At 43.3% G+C, this 20,607-nt stretch overlaps 1 protein-coding gene across 7 annotated transcripts in view; it reads left to right on the forward strand.

Moving 5' to 3' along the window:
* Positions 1-20,607, forward strand: part of LOC134356433 (transmembrane protein 241-like) — a 219,683-nt gene that overhangs the window by 116,318 nt on the left and 82,758 nt on the right. For 5 of the 7 annotated variants that reach the window (XM_063067382.1, XM_063067398.1, XM_063067390.1 and 2 more), the window contains 3 exons: positions 5,475-5,509; positions 15,014-15,083; positions 20,332-20,436. In XM_063067382.1, the coding sequence (XP_062923452.1) occupies positions 5,475-5,509; positions 15,014-15,083; positions 20,332-20,436 (210 nt within the window). The remainder of the gene's footprint in view (positions 1-5,474; positions 5,510-15,013; positions 15,084-20,331; positions 20,437-20,607) is intronic. The other 2 variants (XM_063067412.1, XM_063067420.1) reach the window with 1 other exon arrangement.

Here is a 20,607-nt window from a genome sequence, read left to right on the forward strand (position 1 = left end):
AGATGTGGAGAAATTTCTTTAGCCAGATGGTGGTCATTTTGTGGAATTTATTACCACATGCAGCTGTGGAGGCCAGGTGGTTGGGTGTACTTAAGGCAGAGGTTGATAGGTTCTTGACAGAACATGGCATCAAAGGTTACAGGAGAAGGCCAGGAATTGGGGTTGAGGAGGAGATAAAAAAAAGGGTCAGCCATGATTGAATGGCAGAGCAGACTTGATGGGCCAAATGGTCTAATTCTGCTCCTGTGTGTTATGGTCTCATGCTCTTCCCTTGTCAGGCACGGTTGTACTATTTTGCCATTTGAGTATTTCTTTGTTTTTGGAATACATCTAACCTCCACCTTCCTCATTTTTTTCTAGAAACTCACATCATTGCCACTCTGCTATCATCTTCGCCAACATCTTCTTCCAGTTTACTACAGCCAAATGCTTTCTCATACCACTGTAATTTCCTATGCTCCATTGAAATACTGTTACGTCAAACTTCACTTTTTCCCTTTCAACTTTCAAGTTGCACTCATTCATATTGTGATCACTGCCCTCATGAGGGTTCCTTTACCCTGAGTTCCTAATCACCTCTGGTTCATTACATAACATCAAATCCAGTATAGGTGCTCCCCTAGCAGGCTCAAGGACAAACTGCTCTGAAAAGCCAACTTGTAGCCATTCAACCAATTCACTTTCTGGAGACCCATTATCAACGTGATTTTCCCTGTCGACCTGCATGTTGAAATCTCCGATGACTATCATAACATTGCCTTCTTGACACACCTTTTCTGTTTCCCATTGTAATCTGTAGTCCACATCCCAGCTACTGCTTGGAGGCCTGTATATAATTGACATCAGAGTACTTTTACCCTTGCAGTTTCTTAGCTCAACTCACAAGAGTTCAACGTCTTCCGATCCTATGTCACAGCTTTCTGTCGATTTGATGCTATTCTTTACCAGCAGAGCCACGTCACCCCCTCTGCCTACCTTCCTATCCCTCCAGTACAATGTGTAACCTTGGACATTCAGCTCCCAACTACAGCCATCTTTCAGCCATGATTCAGTGATGGCCACAACATTATACCATAAGATATAGGAGCAGAAGTAGGCCATTCAGCCCATTGAGTCTGCCCTGCCATTCAATCATGGGCTGATCCACTTCATCCAGTCATCCCCACTCCCCTGCCTTCACCCTTTGATGCCCTGGCTAATCAAGAACCTATCTATCTCTGTCTTAAATACACCCAATGACCTGGCCTTCATAGCCGCTCGTGGCAACAAATTCCACAGATTTACCACCCTCTGACTAAAGTAACTTCTCCGATCTCAGTTCTAAATGGACGTCCTTCAATCCTGAAGTCATGCCCTCTTGTCCTAGAATCCCGTACCATGAGAAATAACTTTGCCCTATATACAGTCTGTACAAGAGCAACCTTAAGAACACCTTATTTCTTATACTTGTGCATTGAGATATCACATTTTGAGTACTGTATTTGCTACCCTTTTTGATTCTGCATCCCTAATGCACTGATACTCACCCTACTGGCTGCAGTTTTGTCCTATCATCTGCCTGCCCTTCCTGATAGTCTGACTGCACACTATCTTTGCTTTTTTTAACCATCTGTTCTATCCTGAGTCCTTTCACTCTGGTTCGCACCCTCCTGCCAAATTAGTTTAAACCCTCCCCAACAGCTCTAACAAACCTGCCCATGATCTCCTAATTGCAACCTGTCCCTTTTGTATAGGTCATACCTCCTCCAGAAGAGATCCCAGTGATCCAAGAACCTGAAGCCCTGCCCCCTGCACCATCTTCTCAGCCACATGTTTATATACCAAATCATCCTGTTTCTACCCTCACTGGCACGTGGCACAGGCAGCAATCCAGAAATTACTACCCTTGTGGTCCTGCTTCTCAGCTTTTTGCCTGGCTCTCTAAATTCTCTTTTCAGGACATCATTGCTTTTCCTTCCTATGTCATTGGCACCAATATGTACCAAGACATCTGGCTGCTCCCCTTCCCTCTTCAAAATGCTGTGGGTGCCATCCAAGAGGTCCCTGACCCTGGGACCTGGGAGGCAACATACTACCCGGGTGGTCCGTTCACATCAATGGCGCTGTTACTGAGAGAGTGAAGAGCACAAAGTTCATTGTTGTGCTCATAATAGATGATCTAACCTGGACCCACAACTTTTCTTCATTAGTCAAGAAGACACCCGTCTTCTCTCTCTTTCCCTTCTGCAACACGGTCCCTTGCTCAGTGCCAGTAACCTGGTCTCCGTGCCATTCCCCTGGGAAATCATCCCCCACAAAGCATATATCATACACAGCACATAAACCAAAATACTGTCATAAATAAGCCAATGAAATATAATTCAAAATGGATGTAGCGTGCAGCACAAATAACCAGTAAACTGTACACTAAACAACTCTCTGTCCTAGTGATGAGACCTTGATGGTGGAAAGATACTCATTAGTCTTACAACCTGAGGGAAGCAGCTGTTACCCAGTCCGGCAGGCCGAGTAGCTCCCGTACCGTCCTTCCTAATGGCAGTGAGTCAGGGCAAGGTGAGCCTTCTCCAGGACCTTGTTGTTGGAGACACGATCCTGCCAGCTGATACCCGTGGTGGAGTGGAGGCAGTGATGAAAGTGCTCAAGCAATCAGATTTGCTTGCAGAACAAGTCCCAGGCTCCGGAGCCTTATAGCAGCATTGTGACGACAGCAGCTCTGTACACCTGGATTTTTGTGGGCAGGCACAGCTGGTGGTTCACACACATTTCTGGAGGTGCCCGAAAGCAGTGCTTTCGATACTGTTGGTGGGGAACAACCTAGCAGGTATCTAGCTCTGTGGCTCAAAATGGAAGGGAGAAAGAGACATGTGTAGCAGTGATGGAGGATTCTATAGTTAGAAGAGCAGAAAGCAGATTCTGTGGATGTAAAAGAGACACCTGGATGGAATATTGCCTCCCAGCTGCTAGGGTCAGGGACATCTCAGATCAGTCTGCAGCAGTCTAAAGGGGGAGGGTGAGCAGCCAGAAGTCTTAGTACATATTGGCACTAATGGAGTAGATAGGAAAGATGAGGAAGTTCCGAAGAACGAATTTAGGGAATTAGGTAGAAAGCTGAAAAGAAGGACCTCCAGGTTAGTAATCTTTAGATTGCGGCCTATGCTACACGCCAGTAAGAGTCAGACCATGAGGTGTAGGAGCAGAATTAGGCCATTTGGCCTATCGAGTCTGTGCCACGACTTCATCATGGCTTATCCAATTTTCCTGTCAGCCCCAATCTCCTACTTTCTCCCCATATCCCTTCATGCCCTGACCAATCAAAAATCTATCAACCTCTATCTTAAATCAGGGGTCCCTAACCTTTTTTGCACTGCGGACCGGCCGACCGGGGGAAGTGTTCAAATAGGGTTAAACTCACCTCAACATGTCTTTTACAGTTAGGGTTGCCAACTTTCTCACTCCCAAATAAGGGACAAAAGTAGCAGCCAAATCCCGGGACACTAGTGTTTACCCCGAAAAAGACTACCATGACCATGAAGCCTTGCGCGGGCACCTGTGTGTGCATGCGTGACGTGTGCATGTGTGACGTGTGCATGCACGTACATGCTGATTTTTTTTCCCACAAATCGGTTTTAGCTTAATCTTCCCGACTACACTGTACATACATTATTTCTACTTTATATAGGCTGTGTATTTATCATATCATTCCTGCTTTTACTATATGTTAGTGTTATTTTAGGTTTTATGTGTTACTTGGTATGATTTGGTAGGTTATTTTTTGGGTCTGGAAATGCTCAAAAATTTTTCCCATATAAATTAATGGTAATTGCTTCTTCACTTTACGCCATTTCGGCACAAAAGGTTTCATAAGAACGCTCTACCTTAGCGGGGGAAATACGGGACAAGAGCGGTCACGTGTGGGACAAACCAATTTAGCCCAATATACGGGATGTCCCGGCAAATATGGGACAGTTGGCAACCCTATGTTCAAGTTCAACAGTGCGTGACAGGCAATGAGGAAAGGTGCAGCTGACTCATATTGTTCCCTCGCGGCCCGGTAGCACATGCTTTGCTACCAGGCTGCGAGGAACCACCCGGTTGGGGTGGTTGGGGACTGCTGTCTGAAATATACATGAAGACTTAACCTCCACAGCTGCCCCAGCAATGAATTCCACACCATTCTCTGGCTGAAGAAATACCTACACATCACCTTTCTGAGAGGACACCCCTCTATTCCGAGGCTGTGTCCTCTGGACTTAGAATCTCACATCTGAGGAAACATCCTCTTCACATCCACTCTATCAACGCCTTTCACGATTCAATAGGTTTCATTGTGGTCACCCCCTCATTCTTCTGAATTCCAGTGAACACAGGCCCAGAGTCATCAAGAGCTCTTCATATGACAAGCCATTTAATTCTGGAATAATTTTCATGAACTTCCTTTGAACCTTCTCTAGTTTCAGCACATCTTTTTTTAAGATATGGGGCCCAAAGCTGTTCACAATACTCCAAGTGAGACCATACCAGTGCTTTATAAAGTCACAGTATTACATCCTTGCTTTTATATTTCCAGAATATGTTATATGGTCATATAGTTATATGGTTAATAGGATAGGATTCCAATTCTACAAGAATAGGGTGGATTTGGCACATGAATGTGTGTCTGAGGAATTGGTTCAGGGGCAGGGTTTCAGAAATCTGGATCATTGGGATCTCTTCTGGGGAAGATCTGACCTGTACAAAAAGGATGGGTTATACCTGAACCTGACGGGGAGCAATATCCTTGCAGGCAGGTTTGCTAAAGCTGTTTGAGAGGGTTTAAACTAATGTAGCAGGGGCATGGGAAGTGGAATGTTAGTGCTGAGGGTGAGGTAGTTGGTTTACAAATGGGCAGTGTGTAGAGAGAATGCTAGCAAGGACAGGCTGATGATATTACTGTTAATGAGATGTGTTTGGATGGATGGATGGCAGAGATTGAGTTTTATTAACCAAGCTTTGCTGAAGATGCTGGGCTCTGAAAAGGAAGCTGAGAAGAGATACTAGGGATGTGGGCCGGCCTAGTGAATGGGCAATTTGGAATGTTATTTGGAAAAATAATGCACCACAGTCTCATCTTGAGCAGTGACAATAAAGTTCTATTCTGTAGAAACATAGGAATAAATAAAAAAGCATTTTGATGACATCTCTTCAGTTACATTCTCCAAACTTGTTATATTTATCACCAATGAACCTAGGGTTTGTTTGTCACAGTTCTGCTCAACTTTTCGAAACCTTTTTCCATCACACATTCCTTTGCCCTGTTTATACTGTAGAAATTCTCTGTCCTGGCTAACTGCACTCTGTTGCTCAGCACACCGTTAAAACCAAGCAGCAACTAGATTAATCAGATGAGTTTACAGCTGATCTAGTCTTACTCTTCAAACTAATGCAAGTATTGAGCAATTGTACACCTTATCATTTGTCTTTTGTTTAATTTTCAGTATGGTGTTCTTGATCTGTGCTGCTTACCCTTCAGGTTCGTGTACGAGATTATTTTAAACAAGTTTTATTTTAAGTATGTCAGAAATTGAGTACCTTTTAGGTTATTTAACTCATTTGATTCCATTTTGTAAGGGCCCTGTTTGCCAGCTTTTGATTTCTTCCATATCCTCCCCTGGACTTTTATAGAAATTTAGGAACTTGAATAATGCAAATTTCCTCATGTTTCTATTTACCTTCTTAAGTTCAAAGTAAATTTGTTACCTTGAGATTCAGTTTCTTGCAGTCATTCACAGCAGAACAAAGAAATCAATGAAAAGCTGCTCACAAACATAGACTGACAAAGAACCAATGTGCAAAAGGAGACTGACAGTGCAAATACATAAAAATACAAATAATAACAATTAATTAATAATACTGAGAGATGGGTTGTAGAGACTTTGAAAGTGAGTCTGTGCATAGAAACATAGAAAATAGGTGCAAGAGTAGGCCATTCGGCCCTTCGAGCCTGCACCGCCATTCAGTATGATCATGGCTGAGAACAACTCAGAACCTTGTACCAGCCTTCCCTCCGTACCCCCTGGTCCCTTTAACCACAAGGGCCAAATCTAACTCCCTCTTAAATATAGCCAATGAACTGGCCTCAACTGTTTCCTGTGGCAGAGAATTCCACAGATTCACCACTCTGTGTGAAGAAGCTTTTCCTAATCTCGGTTCTAAAAGGCTTCCCCTTTATCCTCAGACTGTGACCCCTCGTTCTGGACTTCCCCAACATCAGGAACAATCTTCCTGCATCTAACCTGTCCAATCCCTTTAGAATTTTATACGTTTCAATCAGATCCCCCCTCAATCTTCTAAATTCCAACGAATATAAGCCTAGTTCATCCAGTCTTTCATCATATGAAAGTCCTGCCATCCCAGGAATCAATCTGGTGAACCTTCTTTATACTCCCTCTGTGGCAATCCATCTTTCCTCAGATTAGGGGACCAAAACTGCACACAATACTCCAGCTGTGGTCTCACCAAGGCCTTGTACAACTGTGGTAGTACCTCCCTGCTCCTGTACTCGAATCGTCTTGCTATGAATGCCAGCATACCATTCGCCTTTTTCACCGCCTGCTGTACCTGCATGTCCACTTTCAATGACTGGTGTATAATGACACCCAGGTCTCGTTGCACCTCCCCTTTTCCTAATCGGCCACCATTCAGATAATAATCTGTTTTCCTGTTTTTGCCACCAAAGTGGATAACTTCACACTTATCCACATTAAATTGCATCTGCCGTGAATTTGCCCACTCACCTAACCTATCCAAGTCACCCTGCATCCTCTTAGCATCCTCCTCACAGCTAACACTGCCGCCCAGCTTCGTGTCATCCGCAAACTTGGAGATGCTGCATTTAATTCCCTCATCCAAGTCATTAATATATATTGTAAACAACTGGGGTCCCAGCACTGAGCCTTGCGGTACCCCACTGGTCACTGCCTGCCATTCTGAAAAGGTCCCGTTTATTCCCACTCTTTGCTTCCTGTCTGCCAACCAATTCTCTATCCACATCAATACCTTACCCCCAATACCGTGTGCTTTAAGTTTGCACACTAATCTCCTGTGTGGGACCTTGTCAAAAGCCTTTTGAAAATCCAAATATACCACATCCACTGGTTCTCCCCTATACACTCTACTAGTTACATCCTCAAAAAATTCTATGAGATTCGTCAGTCATGATTTTCCTTTCACAAATCCATGCTGACTTTGTCCAATGATTTCACCGCTTTCCAAATGTGCTGTTATCACATCTTTGATAACTGACTCTAGCAGTTTCCCCACCACCGATGTTAGGCTAACCGGTCTATAATTCCCTGGTTTCTCTCTCCCTCCTTTTTGAAAAAGTGGGGTTACATTAGCCACCCTCCAATCCTCAGGAACTAGTCCAGAATCTAAAGAGTTTTGAAAAATTATCACTAATGCATCCACTATTTCTTGGGCTACTTCCTTAAGCACTCTGGGATGCAGACCATCTGGCCCTGGGGATTTATCTGCCTTTAATCCCTTCAATTTACCTAACACCACTTCCCTACTAACATGTATTTCCCTCAGTTCGTCCATCTCACTGGACCCTCTGTCCCCTACTATTTCCGGAAGATTATTTATGTCCTCCTTAGTGAAGACAGAACCAAAGTAATTATTCAATTGGCCTGCCATGTCCTTGCTCCCCATAATCAATTCACCTGTTTCTGTCTGTAGGGGACCTACATTTGTCTTAACCAGTCTTTTCCTTTTTACATATCTATAAAAGCTTTTACAGTCAGTTTTTATGTTCCCTGCTAGTTTTCTCTCATAATCTTTTTTCCCCTTCCTAATTAAGCCCTTTGTCCTCCTCTGCTGAACTCTGAATTTCTCCCAGTTCTCAGGTGAGCCACTTTTTCTGGCTAATTTGTATGCTTCTTCTTTGGAATTGATACTATCCCTAATTTCTCTTGTCAGCCACGGGTGCACTACCTTCCTTGATTTATTCTTTTGCCAAACTGGGATGAACAATTGTTGTAGCTCATCCATGCGATCTTTAAATGCTTGCCATTGCATATCCACCGTCAACCCTTTTAAGTGTCATTTGCCAGTCTATCTTAGCTAATTCACGTCTCATACCTTCAAAGTTACCCTTCTTTAAGTTCAGAACCTTTGTTTCTGAATTAACTATGTCACTCTCCATGTTAATGAAGAATTCCACCATATTATGGTCACTCTTACCCAAGGGGCCTCTCATGACAAGATTGCTAATTAACCCTTCCTCATTGCTCAATACCCAGTCTAGAATAGCCTGAGGATATAACAGCATTGGTGAAGGTTATTAAAGAGGTACAGAGATGAGGCTGGAACTGAGAACTTTTTATCTGTAAGAAAAGTGGTTTGGGATAGGTTTATCCCATTGAGGCAGAGAAAGGATGGTAGGGTGTAGGAACCATGAGTAACAAGAGCGTCTAATCCAGATGAAAGGTGACTTGATAGAGGTGTATAATAGGGTAGGAGGCATAGACCAAGTGGATAAAAGAGATAATTCAATGACCCAGAGGTGTGGGATTCCTGTCTTGAAATGTTCTGCCTGAATGCACTGCTTGCTGCATTGTTGGGTTTCCACTGAAGAATGCTGACGTAAGTTGTTCAGGAAAAGTGATCAATCCGATCCATAAGCAAATTCTGTTTGAAATTTGATTTTGAATTCAGAACAGAAAATGCTGGCTGAGTTGGGCATGCCTGTGGAGACTGAAACTCAGCTAACATTTCAGACTCACGCACACAATGCTGGAGGAACTGAGCAGGTCAGGCAACATCTCTGGAGAGGAACAAACACTGGAGTTAGATTCCAAGAGGGGGAATTTCTAGAGTGCCGATGAGATGGCTTTTTAGAGCAGTTCATGATTGAGCCCACCAGGGGATCAGCTATTTTGGATTCGATGTTGTGCAACGAACTGGAATTGATTAAAGAGTTTAAGGTAAAAGAACCCTTAGGGGCAAGTGACCATAATGTAATCGAATTCACCCTGAAATTTGAGAAGAAGCTGAAGTCTGAGGTATCAGCATTACAGTAGAGTAAAGGGAATTACAAAGGCATGAGAGAGGAGTTGACCAGAATTGATTGGGAAAGAACACCGGCAGGGATGATGGCAGAGCAGCAATTGCTGGAATATATTATATTGACTATCCTGTTGGACATAATCTTTATTATAAATTACTATAATTGCACATTTAGACGGAGACGTTATGTAAAAGTTTTTACTCCGCATGTATATGACGGATGTAGAAACATAGAAAACCTACAGCACAATACAGGCCCTTCGGCCCACAAAGTTGTGCTGAACATGTCCTTACCTTAGAAATTACCTAGGGTTACCCATAGCCCTCTGTTTTTTTGAGCTCCATATACCTGTCCAGGAGTCTCTTAAGAGACTCTATCGTATCTGCCTCCAGTACCATCACCGGCAGCCTATTCCACGCACTCACCACTCTCTGCATAAAAAACGTACCCCTGACATCTCCTCTGTACCTACTCCCCAGCACCTTAAACCTGTGTCCTTTTGTGGCAACCATTTCAGCCCTGGGAAAAAGCCTCTGACTATCCACACGATCAATCCTTTTCATCATCTTGTACACCTCTATCAGGTCACCTCTCGTCCTCCATTGCTCCAACAAAAAAAGGCCAAGTTCACTCATACTGTTCTCATAAGGCATGCTCCCCAATCCAGACAACATCCTTATAAATCTCCTCTGCACCTTTTCTATGGTTTCCAGATCCTTCCGATAGTGAGGCGACCAGAACTGAGCACAGTACTCCCAAGTGGGGCCTAACCGGGGTCCTATATAGATGCAACATTACCTCTCGGATCTTAAACTCAATCCCACAATCGATTAAAGAACAGTATGCTTTCTTAACCACAGAGTCAACCTGCGCAGCAGCTTTGAGTATCCTGTGGACTCGGACCCCAAGATCTCTCTAATCCACTATGCTGCCAAGAGTCTTACCATTAATATGATATTCTGCCATCATATTTGACCTACCAAAATGAACCACCTCACACTTATCAAGGTTGAACTCCATCTGCCACTTCTCAGCCCAGTTTTTCATCCTATCAATGTCCCACTGTAACCTCTGACAGCTCTCCAGACTATCCACAACACCCCCAACCTTTGTGTCATCTGCAAAATTACTAACCCACCCCTCCACTTCTTCATCCAGGTCATTTATAAAAATCACGAAGAGAAGGGGTCCCAGAACAGACCACTGGTGATCGGCCTCCGTGCATAATATGACCCGTCTACCATCACACTTTGCCTCCTGTGGGCAAGCCAGTTCTGGATTCACAAAGCAATGTCCCCTTGGATCCCATGCCTCCTTATTTTCTCAATAAGCCTTGCATGGGGTACCTTATCAAATGCCTTGCTAAAATCCATATACACTACATCTACTGATCTACTTTCATTAATGTGTTTAGTCTAGTCCTCAAAAAATTCAATCAGGTTCATAAGGCACGACCTGCCTTTGACAAAGCCATGCTAGCTATTCCTAATCATTTTATGCCTCTCCAAATGTTCATAAGTCCTGCCTCTGAGGATCTTCTCCATCAATTTACCAACCACAGAAGTAAGACTCACTGGTCCATAATTTCCTGGGCTATCTCTACTCCCTTTCAGAATCAGAAACAGGTTTATCATCACTGGCATGTGACATGAAATTTGTTAACTTAGCAGCAGCAGAGAGAGAGAGAAAAAAATAATAATAAATAAAATAAAACATAATAAAACAGAAATAATGTATATCAAAAAATGTGAGGTAGTGTCCAAAGCTTCAAAGTCCATTTAGGAATCGGATGGCAGAGGGGAAGAAGCTGTTCCTGAATCGCTGAGTGTGTGCCTCCAGGTTTCTGTACCTCCTACCTGATGGTAACAGTGAGAAAAATGCATGCCCTGGGTGCTGGAGGTTTTTAATCATGGACGCTGCCTTACTGAGACACCGCTTCCTAAAGATGTCCTGGATACTTTGTAGGCTAGTAATAATAAATATTTCTTGAATCGTTCTTGAATAATGGAACAACAGCCGCAACCCTCCAATCCTTCAGAACATCTCCTGTCCCCATTGATGATGCAAAGATCATCTCCAGAGGCTCAGCAATCTCCACCCTCACCTCCCACAGTAGCCTAGGGTACATCTCGTCCAGTCCTGGTGACTTACCCAACTTGATGCTTTCCAAAATCTCCAGCACACCCTCTTTCTTTACATCTACATGGTCAAGCTTTTCTGTCCACTGAAGTCATCCCTACAATCGCCAAGATCCTTTTCCGTACTGAGTACTGAAGCGAAGTACTTATTAAGTACCTCTGCTATCTCCTCTGGTTCCATACACACTTTTCCACTGTCACACTTGATTGGTCCTATTCTCTCATGTCTTATCCTCTTGCTCTTCACATACTTGTAGAATGTCTTGGGTTTTCCCCTAATCCTCTCCAGCAAGGCCTTCTCATGGCCCCTTCTAGCTTTCCTAATTTCTTTCTTAACCTCCTTTCTGCTAGCCTTATAATCTTCTAGATCTCTATCATTACCTAGTTTTTTGAACCTTTCGTAAGCTCTCCTTTTCTTCTTGACTAGATTTACAATAGCCTTTGTACACCACGGTTCCTGTACCCTGCGATCCTTTCCCTGTCTCATTGGAACGTACTTATGCAGAACTCCACGCAAGTACCCCCTGAACATTTGCCACATTTCTTCCATACATTTCTCTGAGAACATCTGTCCCAATTTATGCTTCCAAGTTCCTGCCTGATAGCTTCATATTTCCCCTTACTGAAATTAAATGCTTTCCTAACTTGTCTGTTCCTATCCCTCTCCAATGCTATGGGATAGGAGATAGAATTGTGATCACTATCTCCAAAATGTTCTCCCACTGAGACACCTGACCTCTGACCAGGTTCATTTCCCAATACCAAATCAAGTACCGCCTCTCCTCTTGTAGGCTTATCTACATATTGTGTCAAAAACCTTGAACGTACCTAACAAACTCCACCCCATCTTAACCCCTGGCTCTATTATTACACTTTTCCAGAATCTGTCTCCCTATTTGCTCCTTGATGTCCCTGTTACTGTTGGGTGGTCTATAATAAACACCTAGTAGAGTCATTCACCCCTTCCTGTTCCTAACCTCCACCCACAGAGACTCCGTAGACAATCCCTCCATGACGTCCTCCTTTTCTGCAGCCGTGACACTATCTCTGATCAACAGTGCCACACCCCCACCTCTTTTGCCTCTCTCCCTGTCCTTTCTGAAACATCTAAAGCCTGGCACTCGAAGTGACCATTCCTGTCCCTGAGCCATTCAAATCTCTGTAATGGCCACAACATCATAGCTCCAAGTACTGATCCACACTCTAAGCTCATTGGCTTTGTTCATAATACTCCTTGCATTAAAATAGACACATCTCAAACCGTCAGTCTGAGCGCGTCCCTTCTCTATCACCTGCCTATCCTCCTTCTTGCACTTGTCTCCAAACTTTCTCTATTTGTGAGCCAACTGCCTCTTCCTCCGTCTCTTCAGTTCAGTTCCCACCTCCCAGTAGTCCTAGTTTAAACTCTCCCCAATAGCCTTAGCAAACCTCCCCACCAGGATATTGGTCCCCCTGGGATTCAAGTGCAACCCGTCCTTTTTATACAGGTCACTCCTGCCCCAAGAGAGGTCAAGACCTCCTCCTTTTTCCTGCCCATATTGTTGGTACCAATATGTACCACGACCTCTGGCTGTTCTCCTTCCCACTTCAGGATATCGTGGACGCGATCAGAAAAATTCCGAACCCTGGCACCTGGGAGGGAAACTACCATCCGTACTTCTTTCCTGCGTCCACAGAATCGCTTGTGACCCCATAACTATAGAGTCCCCTATCACTGCTGCCATCCTCTTCCTTTCCCTACCCTTCTGACAGGGCCAGACTGTGTGCCACTGTTGCTTCCCTCAGGTAGGCTGTCCACTCCCTCAAGCAGGAGTACTTATTGTCAAGGGTTACAGCCACAGGGTGCTCTCTAGCATCTGAGCCCTGCCCTTTCCTCTCCTGACTGTTACCCATGTATCTGTCTCATGTAAGTAATAAGGTCAATTGAATGCACTTTGGTTGAAGAAATGAAAGAGTTGGCTATTTTCTAAATGGAGAGAAAATACAAAAAACAAAGATGCAAAGGGTCTTGGGAGTCGTTGTGCGGGATTCCCTAAAGGTTTATTTGCAAATTGACTCTGTGGTAAGAAACGTTAGCAATCATTTCAAGGGGACTAGAATATCAAAGCAAGGATGTCATGTTGAAGATTTATACATCACTGGTGAGGCCTCACTTAGAGTACTGTGAGTAGTTCTGGGCCCCTTTCCTGGGAAAGGATGTGCTGAAACTGGAAAGGTTTCAAAGGAGGTTCACAAAAATGATTCCAGGATTGAATAGCTTGTCATATGAAGAGTGTTTGATGGCTCTGGGCCTGTATTCAGTAGAATTCAGAATAATGAGGCGTGACCTCATTTTGAGGGAAGAGAAGTGAGAGCAGTTACTATTAGAAGGGAGAAGGTGCTCAAAAAGCTGAAAGACATAAGGGTACATAAGTCACCCGGACCAGATGAACTGCTCCCTAGGGTTCTGAAAGAGTTAGTAGTAGGAATTGTGGAGGTATTATTAATGATCTTTCAAGAATCATTGGACTCTGGTGTGCTGCCAGGGCACTGGAAAATTGCAAATGTCACTCCACTCTTCAAAAAGGAGGAAGGCATCAAAAAGGAAATTACACACTAGTTAGCCTGACCTCAGTGGTTGGGAAGATGTTGGAGTCAATTGTTAAGGATGAGGTTATGGAGTACTTGGTGACACAGGACAAGATAGGACAAAGTCAGCATGGTTTCCTTAAGATATTGGGGCTGAGAAGGAAATTGGATTAGCCACGATGAAGTGGCAGAGCAGACTTGACGGACCAAATGGCCTAATTTTGCTCCTATATCTTACGGTCTTATGCTCTCTTTCACTGCTGCTATCAGAAAGAAAGCACAGAAGTCTCAGGACTAACACCACCAGGTTCAGAAATAGTTATTACCCCTCAACCATCAACCAAAGGGTATAACTTCACCCCATCACTGAAATGTTTCCTCAATTTATGATTCACTTTCATCTCATGTTCTCAATGTTTATTATTATTTATTATTACTTATTTATTATTATTTTGATTGATTGTTTTTTATTTTGCTTCTTTGTACTTACCATAAATGCCTGTAAGAAAATGAATCTCAGGGTTGTATATGGTGACATATATGTACTTTGATAATAAATTTATTTTGAACTGTAAGCTTATTATCTTGCTTCAATTTCACTGTCAGTGAATATACAAAACACAAGAACAGCAGGTAAAATGTGCAGTACTAATGTAGCTTCATAGTAATAAATAATTGAAGACATTCTGTACTTGGACTCACTTTACACTGCACGCTGTCGGAGCAGTGCTGCCAGGATAATCAAGGACACGACCCACCCAGCCAACACACTTTTTGTTCCTCTTCCCTCTGGGAGAAGGCTCAGGAGCTTGAAGACTCGTACGGCCAGATTTGGGAACAGCTTCTTTCCAACTGTGATAAGACTGCTGAACGGATCCTGACCCGGATCTGGGCTGTACCCTCCAAATGTCCGGACCTGCCTCTCGGTTTTTTTGTCCTACCTTACTTTCCATTTTCTATTTATGATTTATAATTTAAATTTTTAATATTTACTATCAATTTGTAATCTAGGGAGCAGTAAGCGCAGAATCAATTATCGCTATGATGATTGTACGTTCTAGTATCAATTGTTTGGCGACAATGAAGTATTCATGTTCCATATTTTGAATAATTGTTTTTTCTTTCTACAAAGACAAAAATAAAAGCCTCATCCAGAATGTGTTTTGTTGATACATTTTGTTAAGAGATTGAACTGGAAACCATCTCAAAACCTCAAACTCTAATGGACTATTTTGATAAAGTTTTCTTTTTCTGATTCCAGGTGATGCATTTGATGTCCTGACATTTCCATTCTTCACCTCTTACAGATTTCATAGTGGTTGTTGTGCCAGGTAATGAAATGGTTCTGTCTTCCTCACTCAACATAGACACATTGGTTCCTTCATAAGTAATATTCTCAAAGAGCTGGATCGATATCCGTAAGCACTGTTCTATTTATGAATGTGAAAGCCAATGACTTCACTGCATACTGTGGATATTCATTAAGAAAACTATTTCAGATATTTTAATTGTGGCCTTTCCTGTGTCCAGTGAAACTCTGTTACAAAAATTATTCATAAAGTTTAAAGTTGACCATGTAGCCTTTCATGAAAACAAGAGATTCTGTTGATGCTAGAAACCCAGGCAAAAAAACAAACTGCTGGAATATCTCTGCAGCTCAGGCAGCGTCTATGAAAAGCAATAAAAGAGTTGATGTTTTGTGCCAAGACCTTTCATCATTCTGTTCCTAATTCTGTTCCTACGTCTTATGGTCTTATCATTCTGGAGCGTATTGAGTCCCAGAAGAAAAAGAATTTCAGGATCTATATTGTATACATTTCTCTGACATTAAATGTACCTATTTTGATATATTTAATTTTCCTTGTATTGTAAACAGATGTGAAATATTCTGTATGGCAAACATGAATAACTTATAATTAGAGTAAAAGTCTATAGACGTCAGCACTCTTCAATTGCATTGGAATGAATAAATATAAATAAATTAAAATAATCTGAATCATAAGGCCAGTGAAATGCAGTTAAACTGACAGTCAATGCCATTCTTGTAGAAAGTAAATTTATTATCAAGGTACACCTATGTCACCATATACAACGCTGAGATTCATTTTCTTGCAGGAATTCACAACTGATACAAAGAAACCCAATATATCAATGAAAACATAGAAACATAGAAAATAGGTGCAGGAGTAGGCCATTCGGCCCTTCGAGCCTGCACCGCCATTTATTATGATCATGGCTGATCATCCAACTCAGAACCCTGCACCAGCCTTCCCTCCATACCCCCTGATCCCCGTAGCCACAAGGGCCATATCTAACTCCCTCTTAAATATAGCCAGTGAACTGGCCTCAACTGTTTCCTGTGGCAGAGAATTCCACAGATTCACCACTCTCTGTGTGAAGAAGTTTTTCCTAATCTCGGTCCTAAAAGGCTTCCCCTTTATCCTCAATCTGTGACCCCTTGTTCTGGAAAGCTCCATACAAAGATTGATAAATAACCAATGTACAAGAGAAGATGGACAGTACAAATACAAAAAGCAACATAACAAATAATTAATACTGAGAACGTGAGTTGTAGAGCCTTTGAAAGTGAGTCTGTAAGATATAGGAACAGAATGAGACCATTCAGTCCATCGAGTCTTGATCTGCCATTCCATCATGGCTGATTTATTATCCCTCTCAACACCATTCTCCTGTCTTCTCCTTGTAACCTTTGACACTCTGACTAATCAAGATCTTATCAGCCTCTGTAAATGTACCCAATGACTTGACCTCCGCCGCTGTCTGTGGCAATGGATTCCACAGATCCACCACCCTCTGCAAAGGTGAGGAGGCCCTGCAGAGAGATTTTAGAGAGTTATGGAGAAAGCTGAGATGTGGGACCTCCAGAGTAGTAATCTCTGGGTTGCTGCCTGTGCCACGTGTCAGTGGGGGTAAGAGTAGGATGATTTGGCAGATGAAAGCGTGGCTGAGCAACTGTGCAAGGCGCAGGGGTTCAGATTTCTCGATCATTGGGATTTTTTCTGGGGAAGGTATGATGTGTGCACAAGGGGGAACAATATCCTTTCGAATAGGTTTGCTAGAGCTGTTGGGGAGGGTTTCAGCTAATTCGGCAGAGAGATGGGAATGGGAGTGATCAAGCTGAGGATGGGGTAGGTGGTTTACAAACAGAAGCAGTGTGTAGTGAAACTGGTAGCAAGGAGGGGCTGATGGTAGGGTAAAACTGCAGTCAACAGGATGAGTTACAATGTAAAAGGCAGGCAAAATCAAAAAGGGTGAATACAGGACTGAAGGTGTTATATTTGAATGCACGCAGTATACAGAATATGGCAGATGAACTTGTAACACAGTTATAGTTTGGTATGTATGACTTTGTGAGCTTCACTGAATCGTGGCTGAAAGAAGATTATAGCTGGGAGCTTAACATCCAAGAGTTCTTTCCCTTTCATTTCCAGAATTATTCTTGTGAACCTCCTATGGACACTCTAATGGCACCATATCTTTTATTCAATAAGTGGCCCAAAACTGCTCAGAATACTCCCAAGGGCAGTCTGACTTTAAAAGCCATAGATCATCTATTGTGTATTGCTGTTTTCTGAACTTATGTGGTAATTGTTTGGAAAGCATTGATTGGTGTTTTGTTTAATCTGTGCATGTTCCTTGTTTGCCCCTTTGTATCAGTGTCAGATATTTGTTATAACTGTCCAATTAGTCTCACTCCTTGGCCTATCCCCTTAGCCCTACAATTCTTTATCCTTTCAACAATTCATTCTATTCCTCTGATATTTTCTGTTGAGTCAGCCTGTGTATTTCAAATTAAAATCACAGTGTATTCAAAGCAATTCCTCATGTCACAGATTTTTTTTTTGTTAATCCAGGTACTGATCATTCTTTCTTTCTTTCTTGTTCGGAATTGTTTCATTCTTTCAATTTCTCCCTTTTTAATCCAACGAAACCATTTGTGATTATCAACACCACCAACATTTCCCACTAACACTTCCCTGCTCCATTAGGAAGGCAAAATGGGAGCATTCTCAGAGAATTCACTGCCACTTCTGCAATACCAGAGAGATGAGGTGCATGTGGCAGGGATGCAGACTACAAGTCTACCCTACATATCAGTGACCAGGATGCTTCACTCCCTGAGATGCTGAATGTCTTCTACGGTGGGTTTGATGCACCGAGCAAAGTGCTGGTGAGGAAGGCACCCCTCTCCCCAGGGGAGCAGTCACTCGTCTGGATGAACTGAGGTGAGGTAGACCCTGGCCAGAGTCAACCCACGCGGAGCTGTGGGGCCCCGTGTTGCTTGAATTTCCAGCATCTGCAGATGTTCTCGTGTGGGCCCGATAATACACAGGTTGGGTTCTGAAAGTCTGCACAGCCCAGCTGACGAATATATTCAACTACTCTCTGGAACAGTCCTCTGTCTCCTCAGTTTTCAAGGAGGCAACCATCATTCCACTGCCAAAGAGGGTGTCAGTAAATGACTAAATGACTATCATCCGGTGGCATTAACATCAATCATTATGAAATGCTTTGAGCAGCTGGTCATGGAGCACATTAAAGCTTTTCTTCCGGCTACACTGGACCCTTTCTAGCTCGCTCATCACTCAAATCGATCCATTAATGATGCAATAGCCTCTGCCCTCCACTCTGTCCAGTCCCACCTGCAAAATGGGGTCTCATATGTTAGACTGCTTTTGTCCATTTCAGTTTGGCATTCAACACCTTCGTACCCCAGAAGCTGGTGGGGAACCTGTTGTTGCTGGGTCTCAACATCTGCTCTGCAGCTGGATATTGGACTCGTTAACGGTGAGGCCACAGTCAGTCCGTGTGGGCAGCAATGTCTTTTGTCCCAGTACGCTGAGCACTGGTGCTCCCCAAGGCTGTGAGCTCAGCCCGCTGCTGTTTACACTGCCGACACACGACTGTGACTCAGGACCCAGCTCAAACCGTGTCATCAGTTTGTGGCCGACGCGACAGTGGTCGGCCTTATCAGGAACGATGACGAGATGGAGTATAGAGAGGAAGTGGAGCGGCTGCTGGATTGACATGAGAGGAGCAATGTAAACCTGAACGTGGAGAAGATAAAGGAAATCATTGTGGACTTCAGGAAGATGCAGATAAACCATCCCCCTCTGAGAATACATGGCTCCTGTGTAGAGAAAGTTAAGTGCGCCAAGTTCCTGGGAGACACAGCAGCACCTCCACTTCCTAAGATCAAGACAAGCAATGCTCCCCCGCACCATCTTAACTGCGTTTTACAGGAGCACCATTGAGAGTGTTCTGACGAGTTTCATCTCTGTCTGGTCTGGGTGCAGTCGAGCATCAGACCAGAAGTCCCTACAAAGGACTGTGAGAACAGCTGAGAGGATCATAGGGGTCTCCCTACCATCCATTGGGGACATTTATCAGGAGTGCTACATAGACAGGGCCCTTAGTATTATTAAGGATCCCACTCATCCATCCAGCATCCTCTTTGACTTTCTACCATCAGGCAGGAGACTACGATGCATAAAAATGCAAACGGTCAGGATGAGAAACAGTTTCTTTCCCCAGGCCATTAGGCTTCTAGTTGAATAATTCAGTTGCTTTATTCAACTGAAACGATGACATTGTATCAGAAGCACATCAAGAAATTGACCAAGACACAACACAGTCATTTATACCAAATATTGTTGTTCGTCCATCATCGACGTCGATGAGGACCAGATGGTGTTGAGACTAGCGTGTGGTTTGGATTTAAGTGAGGGAGAGTTGCGCAGTGTCAGCCTCACTCTCTCTTCCCAATTCCCATCTGGATCTAGTGGCAAGACAGAGTCGAGACGGCTGGAGATGGGACTAGGCGCAAATATTACACATCAAGTGGCAAGAGAGGTTACCAGATGTGGAGGTGCTCAAACGTGCTGGGACGGTCAGTGTAGAATCGCTCATTACAGCTTCTCAGCAGCGTTGGACTGGTCATGGCACAAGAATGAGTGATGATCATTTACCCAAAGCTGTTTTCTGTGGCGAGCTATATGAAGGAACGAGGAAGCGGGGTGGTCAGAAGCTGCACTACAAAGATGTGCTCAAGCACCATATGAAGAACACTGACATGAATGTCAACACCTGGGAGAAAGATGCTTTGGACAGAAGAAGTTGGCACTGCATTGTCAAGAAGTCAATCCCAGCTATCGAGGAGAAAAGGTAGAAGAAATGTGAAGCAGGTCATGAACACAGACATTCAGTGCTAGACCAGTCAAATCACAAATGCAACCGATGTGGGAGACAGTATCGAACCAATGCTGGTCTTGTGGCCCATAAACGTGCTTTTCCACCTATCTTCTCCCAGCTTCTCACTTCCCCCTCCCCCACCCATCCAATTTCCCTTCCTCTCGTCTCCTCTATCACGTGCCAGCTTGTTCTCTTCCCCCTCATCGCACCTTCTGATCCTGGCATCGTCTTTCTTCTTTTCCAGTCCTGATGAAGGGTCTCAGCTCAACATGTTGACTGTTCATTCATTTCTATGGATGCTTCCTGACCTGCTAAGTTGCTACTAATATTTTTTTGTTTCAAGGATAATAACTCTTGCTTTTTCAGATGTTCCACATTAACTGAGGTTTTCCAACTTGCTACCAATCTAGTAAATATTTTCCAGGCAATGAGGTGTGACAATTTTGTCGACTACGATGCTCAGAATTTAAAGTAAGAGTTAATACGTATTTATAAAATGTTTAGCATAGTTTTAGCATAACGTAGTGTTTAGTCTATGACTCTCTGTTCAACTCTATCATAGAAAATTCACAATATTAAAACAGCACTCCTGACATTTGTGAATGAACTCAGCCTCGAATGGAACAACTTTTTCATCTGCTA

Source organism: Mobula hypostoma, chromosome 1, assembly GCF_963921235.1.
Source record: "Mobula hypostoma chromosome 1, sMobHyp1.1, whole genome shotgun sequence".
NCBI lineage: Eukaryota > Metazoa > Chordata > Chondrichthyes > Myliobatiformes > Myliobatidae > Mobula > Mobula hypostoma.